Raw genomic sequence first — 10,051 nt, forward strand, 5'->3', positions numbered from 1 at the left:
TAATGACTTTGAAAGGCATTTTCCTCCCTCTTGTAGTCTGTTGCAAGACAAAACTCTTTTAGGGTACGACACTCCAAGGTCCAACCAGGTGTTCCAGCAGAGACTCACGAGTAGTGCTCTGAGCCTATAGCCCTCAGGGCTGACCAGCCTGGATCAGTCCTATTGCTCCAAGAGCAGCCAATCTCTCTGCTGGTTTGCTCAGGACTGAGCTGAGCCTGTGAGTTTGAGCCTCACCTTTTATTGGCCCCCTAATCCTGCTCATGGGAAGTGGGGGGCCCGCCCTAATCAGGCACAGGTGGGCTTAACACAAGCTCATGCCCACTACCTAGCAATTAGTGGCACCTGGTTGCCTCATTTCACTACAGTATTCTGTCCTCAGTTTCTCATCTTTATTTTCTCTACATTGAATGGCATAGATGTGCCCTTTTGTTTTGTGGTCCCAAGTCAGTCTGAGTCTTAATTTCTCTCCTTGATACTACCTCTGCCCCTGTGGCTTGGAGGTATCAGTAAATCTCAATTTACTGCAGATGAAGGAGCCAGGTGCAGAGGAAGGTCAGGAAAATGTAATCACCCAAACTGGAATTCAGCCAGGACACAGGGTTAATGGCTCTGCACTTGCAAGAAGTGCCAGAAAATCTTTAATGACCACAAGCAGTGAGGGCTGCAGTTTGGTTTCTCATCTTCCAGATAACACCTCCAGAAGTGTAATACCTTGTCCTGCTGTGCTGAGGAATTGATTTGCCTCTGACTCGGAGGAAGGAATGCCTTGTACTCAGTCACCCATGCTGTTTGTTCCAGTGCCTTGCCTTCTTTTTTTCCTGCTTGGGGATTCTCCTGTGCAATTACCAAACCAATCCTGGCTCTGCTTAGCTTGAGATCTGATGGCACCAAAGCCCGAGGTGATGCAAACAGAGTGCTGCCTTCAAAGGCCCGAGTGTATCAGAGCTGCCCTTATTTTTTTCCCCTTCCTCTCTCTCCTTTCACAAAGAGCATCCACTCTGCCCCACTGTCAGATGGGAGTCTGCTGGGACAAAGTAGCATCTGTCACAAACAATCAGCAGAACCAGCTGCCAAGATGAGCACTTTGGTGCTGAGATTTTAAAGGTGCCTTTGAAATTTATGCGTGTTTCTCTGTCTAGGAATATTCTTCGTATGCTCTGGCTGTGTAGCTACAAATTTTGATACCAGATTGCATGAGCAACCTTCTGCAGCTGCCAGCACAGGATTTGGGGCTTGGAAGTTTTGTTTTAAATTATAAAAACACTAAATGAAGAATGTTCTTCTGCCTCAGGGGCACAGGAGGTGTTTTTAGTACTCCTCCTCCTGCTCTACTGGCCAAGCATCCTCCCCAACCTCTGGTTCTAAGTTTTGGCTTTCACTTGCAGTGCTTTAGACTTCAAACATATGAGACGGGTTTTGTTTATTTTTGGTGGAGTTGCTTATGGTGACTATGTGTGCGGTATGTATGGTGACTTGCTGAGGCTGAAAAGTGCAGGAGGATGGCTCTGCCAGCAGCAGGTTTTTGTGTATATTCACTAGAATAGCTTGTATATTCACAAGGATATCTTGGGCTCACCAGATCAGGCCTTATGCAAGGGAAATACAAGCAGTCCTGTGGTCTGCCCATTTCCACTATTTTAGTGAGATGGAGCAGATTTCTTCAGCATTTTCTCTGCCATACTGTTTTGCCTGAATTAATCTCTCTTCTGGCTCATAATTTTAATACTTGTAATTATAAAAATCCCAGATTAATTACATTTTCTGAAATCTTGGCTGACTCATCGTCCTGTTTCTTCTTCACAGAGCCAGCTACTATAGGAAGGGTGGGTGTGCAATGTTGCCTGTCAAATGGATGCCTCCTGAGGCTTTCATGGAAGGGATATTTACATCAAAAACAGACACATGGTATGCTTCTGTTCCTTCTGTCCACTCTATCTGTATTGTAACCCCTTCTATGAAGTGTGAATATACTGTAAAAATACATGTTCTTTTTAATTTCTTCTTTACTAAAAAGGCAAGCTGGGTCTTTCAGAGCCAGTAATTTTGGAGGACACAAGGGAACACAAGGATGAGACCTGTGCAGAGAGGGGTGCAGCAAGGAAGGAAGATTGAGATAGATGCAGGTGCTGCTTTGCTGCTGCAGTGAGGAGAGCATTATTTCCACACTGAGAAAAGCTGCAGGCAGGATCCATTCTGCCAGTGGGGGAAGAAGGGCATTATGCATTACGGCTTTCGTTTTTCTCCTGGCCTGCAGCAGCACTGTCAACCCTTGAGTTGCCAGTGGCCAGAGGAGGGGGAGTAAGATTGAGAGGGCAGGAGGCAAGAGCACAGCATGCACGTCGAGGGGAAGGGGGCTGGTGTTCAGCTCCTGAGCAAGCCCCAGCAGGGGGAGGCACAGGGTCACACAGCTGAGCTGCTGCCCGTCTCAGCACCAAGCACAGGGGTGCTACTGCACGTAGCTCTTCACTGTTTTAATCAACAAGAAGGTGATTCTGGGGGAAAGTCGTGCCTGATAAACCTTGTGGCCTTCTATGAAGAGGTCACAGCATCAACAGACAAGGGAGGAGCAACTGATGTCATTCACCTGGACCTGAGTGAAGCGTTTGACACTGTCCCACATTACATCCTGGTCTCCAAGCTGGTAAAACGTGGGATTGATGGATGGACCGCTTGGTGGATTAAGAACTGGCTTGACAGCTGTGCCCAAAGAGTGGCTGTCAATGGGTCCGTGTCCAAGTGGAGGCCAGTGACCAGTGGAGTCCCTCAAAGATCAGTGTTGGGACCGGTCCTGTTTAACATCTTTGCTGGTGACATGGACAGTGGTAATGAGGGCACCCTCAGCAAATTTGCTAATGATGCCATGTTGTGTGGTGCAGCTGACACAGTGGAGGGAAGGGATGCCATCCACAGGGACCTTGACAGGCTGCAGAGCTGGGCCCATACATACTTCATGAAGTTCAACAAGACCAAGTGCAAGGACCTGCACCTGAGTCAGGGCAATCCCAAGCACTGACACAGGCAGAGCAGTGACTGGCTTGAGAGCAGCCCTGAGGAAAAGGACCTGGGGGTGCTGGTGGACAAGGAGTTCAACATGAGCCATCAGCCTACACTTGCAGCCCAGAAAGCCAAGCAGATCCTTGGCTGCATCAAGAGAAGTGTGGCCAGCAGGTCAAGGGAAGTGATTCTCCCCCTCTGCTCTGCTCTTGTGAGACCCCACCTGGAGTACTGTGTCCAGTTCTGGAGCCTGTTAGAGGAGGGACATGGATGTGCTGGAGTGTGTCCAGAGAAGGGCCACGAGGATGATCAGAGGGCTGGAGCACCTCTCCTGTGAAGACAGAGTGAGAGTTGGGGTTAAACAGTCTGGAGAGGAGAAGGCTCTGAGGAGACCTTATTGTGGCCTTTCAGTATCTGAAGGGGGCTACAAGAAAGCTTGTGAGGGACTTTTTAGAATGTCAGGTAATGATAGGACATGGGGGAATGGGTAGATTTAGGGAGATTTAGATCAGATATTAGGAAGAAGTTCTTTACCATGAAGGTGGTGAGACACTGGAACAGGTTTCCCAGAGAGGTGGTAGAAGCCCCATCCCTGGAAGAATTTAGGTCAGGCTGGATGGGGCTCTGAGCAACTTGATCTGTGGGAGGTGTTCCTGCCTCTGGCAGGGGGGTTGGAACTAGATGATCTTAAAGGTCCCTTCCAACCCTGAAAATTCTATGATTCTATGATTTCCAAGCAGCTGACCAGATGAATGTTTTGGAGTAGGTTCTGTCCCAGCCATTGTTTCCAAGGCTTTGCAAGCCACACCACACAGGCCTAGAACTGTGAATTTAGCTGGGGAATGGTTTTGTTATACTCTGAGATATAGGTGGAGGATCTGGGGCCAGAGCAGCAGTGGGGATTCGCTGGCATGTTATTTCATTTTGGGCAGCTCAATTGAGAAAAGTTTCTGTTGAGTGATCAGGCTACTGCTCCACTTAGCTCTGTCTCCAGAACTGACTGGTGTCTCAGAAAAGTTTGACTTGTTAAATCTAGTTGACCAGTGCTGAGTGCAAGGGCAAAGCAACCAACCAGATTTACCTACCTATATCATAAACTTACCTCAACAGTCACAATTCATGAAATGATTCAAAGTCTACTGTTGAATCTGTGCAGCTTATTTATGTCTGAATGCTGCAGCAGTGATTTCCACAAGCTGCCTGTGTACAGACTGCGAAGAGCAGTGCTGATGGAACTTCATCTAAGGGCATTGTTCCTCTGTCATTGTCATTCCTGTATCCTTCGCTGTATTTTTCATTCTTTTCTGCATTCAGGTCCTTTGGCATATTGCTGTGGGAGATATTCTCTTTGGGATACATGCCCTACCCTAGCAAAAGTAACCAGGAGGTTCTGGAGTTTGTAACCAATGGAGGAAGAATGGATCCACCTAAAAACTGCCCTGGCCCTGTGTATGATATTTTAACTTTAATATATTCATATAAATTATGTTCTGGCTTGAATGCTGTTCTCTAGTCAGAAGTCAATCACTACTAAGATTGATCTTGCCTTGGCTGATCTACCTTATGAATTTAAGTACCACTTACTGCTTTACTAGTTAGCTTTTGTCTGTGCTTTGGAGAGTGATTCAGTCTTAGATAAGCCATGAAACCACAAGTACCTGAGGTTTCACACAGGTAGGGAAAACTGGGCTTCATTATCCATAGCCCTGCCTACCTCTAATGAATTGCCCAAGGGATCTCATGTGGGTGGGTTATATCTCTAATGTGCTGTGGATTTCACGCCACGAGTGGCCACATTTCCATTGCTACCAGGACCTCAGACTCCAGGGCAGGTAGAGCACTCTTCTTTATTAAAGTGTTCATGGTTTCAAGGCTGCAGCATCCAGCTCTTGTGTACTAACAGGATCAGCCATCTGAGCACCTCCTGTTCTGCTCTTTCAGTTACCGAATTATGACCCAGTGCTGGCAGCATCAGCCTGAAGACAGACCTAATTTTGCCATCATCCTGGAGAGGATTGAGTACTGCACTCAGGTATCAATGTTCATTTGTCTTGAATGAGAGGGGTGGAGAGGGTTGCTGTTGTGCAGCAGTTTAAGTGAACCAGAACATGAGATGGGATGGGATGGCAATGCTGCATTACTGTTGTCAACAGCCCAGGGAAACTGGTGTGAGCCTGGGACCAGTGTCTGGGATATTTACCTCCAAAGGTAAATTTGTTGATCCTGTTGATCCTTTTTGCCAAGACGCAAGCTTATAGAGCATTATAGTTGATTAGAAGACTGGTTGCTCTGCTTCTGCTTCTAAAGACACCAATTCTAACAAGCAAGAGAGCTAAGACAAGCAGGCACCCATATGCACATCATGTGTTTCATGACAACCACTGCATGATTTTTAATAAAGTCCAAGTATGCATGATGGTATCAGGCTGTGAGAAATTCTTGGTTTTCCCTCTGGTAGGATCCAGATGTCATCAACACTGCATTGCCAGTAGAATATGGCCCATCAGCTGAGGAGGAGGAGAAGGTAGTGATGCGCCCTGACAATCCAGAAAAAATCCCTCCTCTCTTGGTCTCAACACATCAAGACAGAAAAGATGACAAGCAAACTCTGCCATCTCCACCACCCCTGCCATCAGCCATCACTACTGGAAAACCTCTAGGGAAGGTAGGAGTCTTGGAACCGCCAGTCCCAGGGAAGGTAGAGTCAGCCTCAATAGGGGGACATGTCAACATGGCCTATTCCCAGTCCAATCCTCCTTCTGAGCTACACAAAAAACGGGGCTCTAGGAACAAGCCCACCAACCTTTGGAATCCCACCTATGGCTCCTGGTTTGCGGAGAAGCAGGCAAGCAAAAACAGTTCTCCACCGGAGAAAGAGATGCCTGGGAAGGAGAATTTGGGACAGGAAGGAAACTGTACTGTGGGACCCAACATTATAACTGGCAGGCTGCCAGGCTCCTCTCTGCTATTAGAGCCATCTTCCCTAACAGCAAGTGTTAAAGAAGTGCCTCTCTTTAGGCTCCGCCACTTCCCCTGTGGGAATGTCAACTACGGATACCAACAGCAGGGTTTACCCTTGGAAGCCTCCACACCCCCTTGTGCTAGCAGTTACGAGGACCCCGTCCTCAGAAACAAGAGCCACATAACCCAGCAAGGGCCATGAGAGCCCTCTGCCCTCTTGACTTTCTCCCCTGTGGCCCCTGGGTCTTGAAGAGATGTCCTGTTACCCAATACACCACAAGCAAGGGATCTGACAGCATCACCTTCTGTTTTGTGCCAACTAGCTCCAAAAGTTACCCCCCCTGAAGCTGTAATTTCAGCTAATCCAAGAGGCTTCAAATCACCAGAGCCCCAAATACAATAAAAGAAACAAGAGGGAGGGAGGATACAGGAAACATGTTACCTGCAAGGCCCAGCTGCTGTTGCACCATCTCATATGCATGATTGTTGTCATGGATTTCCTGTGAGCTTTTCTCAGTTGCGTGTTCCCTGCTTAAGTGTAAAGCTGTGGCTCACTGCTGTGAGTGTTTCATGTCTGGGGTTTTCTGTGCCAAAATTGTGGTTGCTGTGGAATGCCTGGAGATCTCCTGCAGCTGGAAGAGATTGTAGTGGGACTGGGGAGAACACTGAAAGGGGAAAAGGATACAACAGCATCAAATGGTGAATCAATGGCACATTTGCAAGTTTGTGTTGTAGCTACAGTCCAGTCTCTGTAAGTCCTTGAATGTACAGCTGCTATGGGGGTGCTGGCAGGGCAATAGAAGGACACTGCATCACTTGAAACAGAGAGAAGAGGAAGCACAGGGTATGGGTGTAAATACTGTGGCTCATTCTGGGCTGGGAAGAGGGGGGGTGCTGTTTGGCTGAGGTTTTTGTTTTATTTTTCCTGTGCTTAAGCATTAAAACTGAGTAACACACTTTAAAATTTCGTCTGACCTACAAAACAATGTTCTCAGTAAGGAACTTGTGTCAAGTGAAACCAAGGTGAAGTTGTAAAGGACCACCGACATGAGAGACTTTCACCATGCCCTGAAAATGGACGTGCGTACCTCAGAGATTTTCAATAGCCTTTGACATACCCTATCAAACAAGAGCATAAAGGCACAAGACTACATCATGCTACAATCCAGATGCCAGATACTGTCTGAATTCAAAGGGTTTATAGTCCTTGTTCCTAAAACAAAATATTGTATGAGAGTGGTTTAAAGACAAACACTGCACTGACTCATTTTGTACACCTCATGCATGAAAAATATTCCAGTTAACTGTATTGTCAAAACATAGATGTAGAAAACAATTCTTCTGTAAAGATACACATTAGTAACTTCAACGTAGGGTTGCAAGGAGCTGTTTTAGCATGAATGCTATTTGAATGCTATTCAAAAAGGGGTGCCTATTTCCATAGAAATGGCTGTACTGAAGCATCAGCAAAGGAATGTGAAGGTGTTCTTCAGTCTGAGCCTCTTTGTTTCAGTGAAGTGATTCTAAACCTGGCCCTGGATCCAAACATTGAGGTAAGCTTCCTGTCTTCGTAAGGATACAAACCAGAATGCATATTTACATATTCCTAACCTTTGAGATATGCAGACTGAAATAAGAGAGTTTGGCTTGTGCCAAAACTCTTGTAAAAAAACCATTTGAGGAGGGAGGCAGTGTGCCTTCCTAACCTGCATTTCTGACATCTCCGATATGCAGAACTAAAAATCTTTTTTAGACTAATGCAAAATTTTGTGTTGTCATGTGCTGATGTGTTGGCAAATTTGAGTCAGGAGCTACTCCAAATTTCACGTTCTTCTGCTGCTTTGTGCAAGCTTCTTTAGCTTGAATTAAGAGAATATTTGTTATCTGTGAGATTATTAGGCTTGCAGTTCTAGTCATAAAATAGCCACAAGAGAAGAGATTCTGTCTATCTTAGGACTGGGTTAACCTCACACTGGTCCCTCTCTTTCTAGCTCAGTGAACTCAGTAAGGTAGGTCTCTAGAGCCTCAGGAAAGCAGATTAATTCAGGAGGCAAGCACTATTAGAACAATTTCTTACATTAGTGTATTATTCACATATAATAGCAATTTTCATTTAAATATTCCAGTTTTTCTCATTTTCAAAAGCGGTTGTTTTATTTAGCTCTTCTTTTGCATAAAAGCACACTCGAGTGTTTGCTTCCCTGCCTCTTAGATGTTCCTGAGCAGAGAATCTGACATGCATACTGATGAGTTCTTCTTAAAGAATGCATAAGAACAAAAAAGCTGCAAAGTTAAAGGTCTTTGACTAGCAGAAATTATTAATTTTGAGTCTGGGGCAGCAGCTCTGATGCTGCTCAAATACAGGTAAGCTGCCAGGTTATGTGAAAAGTAGCATTTCTAAAGAAGCTTTAAAAGCCCAAGCAGCAAGAGCAAGGGAGGGAGGCAAGCTTTCCCCAGCCATGACAGTACTGCAGGCACTGCTCTGAAACTTGTGCTGTGCAGTTGTATTAACATAAAAGTTGTATTTTCCACAGAAGTGGAATACGTGAGGACATAATTCTGGTCAAAGGAAATGGTGACTTGGTACTGAAATTCTCCAGTCTGATGGGTTTGGTGCATTGAGCTATACACTGTTCAGCACTAACAGTTGGTTTAAGTAAGCTTCCTTTCAGCAGCTCCAGTGTAAAATGTTTTGTTATAGGTGGGGCTTTCTTGTTTGCTTGGGATTGGTTTTGTTTTGTTTTTTTTAAACAAACATAACTCTTGGTATTCAGAGGAATTCCTAGAAATCTACTTTCAGCTTATTTTTAATTAAAAAAAACCCCATAACATCTCCAAGCTTTTCCACAGCAGGCATTTAGTTTGGCACTCCTGTGTGCTGAGCTAAGCACAGTACCCATTTCCAAAAAATATTTTGTCAGTATTGATGCTAATCAGATCTGGCCATCAGAAGCAAGGCTTGGAGCATCCCCTGTTTCCAAAAAATATTTTGTTGGTATTGATGCTAATCAGATCTTGCCACTCAGAAGCAAGGCTAGGAGCATTTGCCTGTCCTCGTTCTTAGAAAACAAGTTACGCCATCAGCCAAATTATTCTGATGGATTGATTTCCTGGACCAAAGGGTGCTCTGCTGCTTGTGTGCATTTCATTGCTTAACTTTAATGTCCATCCTGTTGCCAAAGCATTGCCAGGATTTCAGTGACAGTGCAAGATTTCACTTAGATCCCTGGGATGATGTACTAAAGCTTTCCTTAATGATACCTGTTTCCCCTGTCTCTGAAGTAACAAGTCACACATAGGACCTACCAATTACTCCTCTGCCTCCAAGTGCTGAAGGGCTGACAGGAAAGATGTAACATTTAACCAGTAACCTTGTGAGAGCTGAAGTTGCCAGGCAGGTTTGCCCTGAGCTGACAAATAGCACAGGTTTGGTAAGGTAGGAGAGAAGCATCTGAAGCTGCTTTCCCAGGGCCAGTCCAAGCCAGGCAGAGAGAGACAACAGAAACTTAAGTTGTGTGTGTTGGATAAAGCTAACAATCTGCAGCTTAGAGGCTGTAGACTCTGTGTGTGTGTGTGTGTGTGTGTGTGTGTGTGTGTGTGTGTGTGTGTGTAAAACAAGCCAAATAATTCACTCAATGGACTTGTAAAGAAAGTGGCTTAAATTCTGTACAGGAAAGTACTTGCTTATTTTTATTGATTTAATTCATGTTAGCATTTCTCTTACAGCATATGGAAATGTTCATGTGTATGCATTCCAATTTCTAGTAGTTCCCTTCTAGCACATTTTCTATACACCATTAGCAAGAGCATTTGGGCTAGTCATGAACTAGGAATTTTTTAGTTCTGAGCCTAGAAAGATGCAACTGTTCAGTTCTTACCTCTGCAGTGAACAGAAAGTGCTTAAGTCACCATGAGCTCAAAAACCTGATGTGGAAATTCCAGATTCCCTTATTAAACCCCTCCATGCTAGGTTTAGTGTGTTGCAGGAGGAAAAAAAAATATCAAGTGATAGTAACCCTCTTATCCATTTTTTTCTATGACTTAAGTTATTTTAAAATATGGTATATTGAGACAATATAAATATTTCTAAGGATCC

The 10,051-nt window shown here is 45.0% G+C and overlaps 1 protein-coding gene across 1 annotated transcript in view; it reads left to right on the top strand.

Annotated features, from left to right (window-relative positions):
• ALK (ALK receptor tyrosine kinase) overlaps nucleotides 1-6,333 on the top strand; it is a 218,750-nt gene extending 212,417 nt beyond the window's left edge. The window contains 4 exon segments of the mRNA XM_030447537.1: nucleotides 1,804-1,905; nucleotides 4,309-4,443; nucleotides 4,936-5,026; nucleotides 5,453-6,333. Of these exon segments, the coding sequence (XP_030303397.1) occupies nucleotides 1,804-1,905; nucleotides 4,309-4,443; nucleotides 4,936-5,026; nucleotides 5,453-6,157 (1,033 nt within the window). The 3' untranslated portion in view covers nucleotides 6,158-6,333.
• The last annotated feature ends 3,718 nt before the right edge of the window (nucleotides 6,334-10,051 follow it).

This window comes from Calypte anna, chromosome 3, assembly GCF_003957555.1.
Source record: "Calypte anna isolate BGI_N300 chromosome 3, bCalAnn1_v1.p, whole genome shotgun sequence".
In the NCBI taxonomy this organism is placed as follows: Eukaryota; Metazoa; Chordata; class Aves; order Apodiformes; family Trochilidae; genus Calypte; species Calypte anna.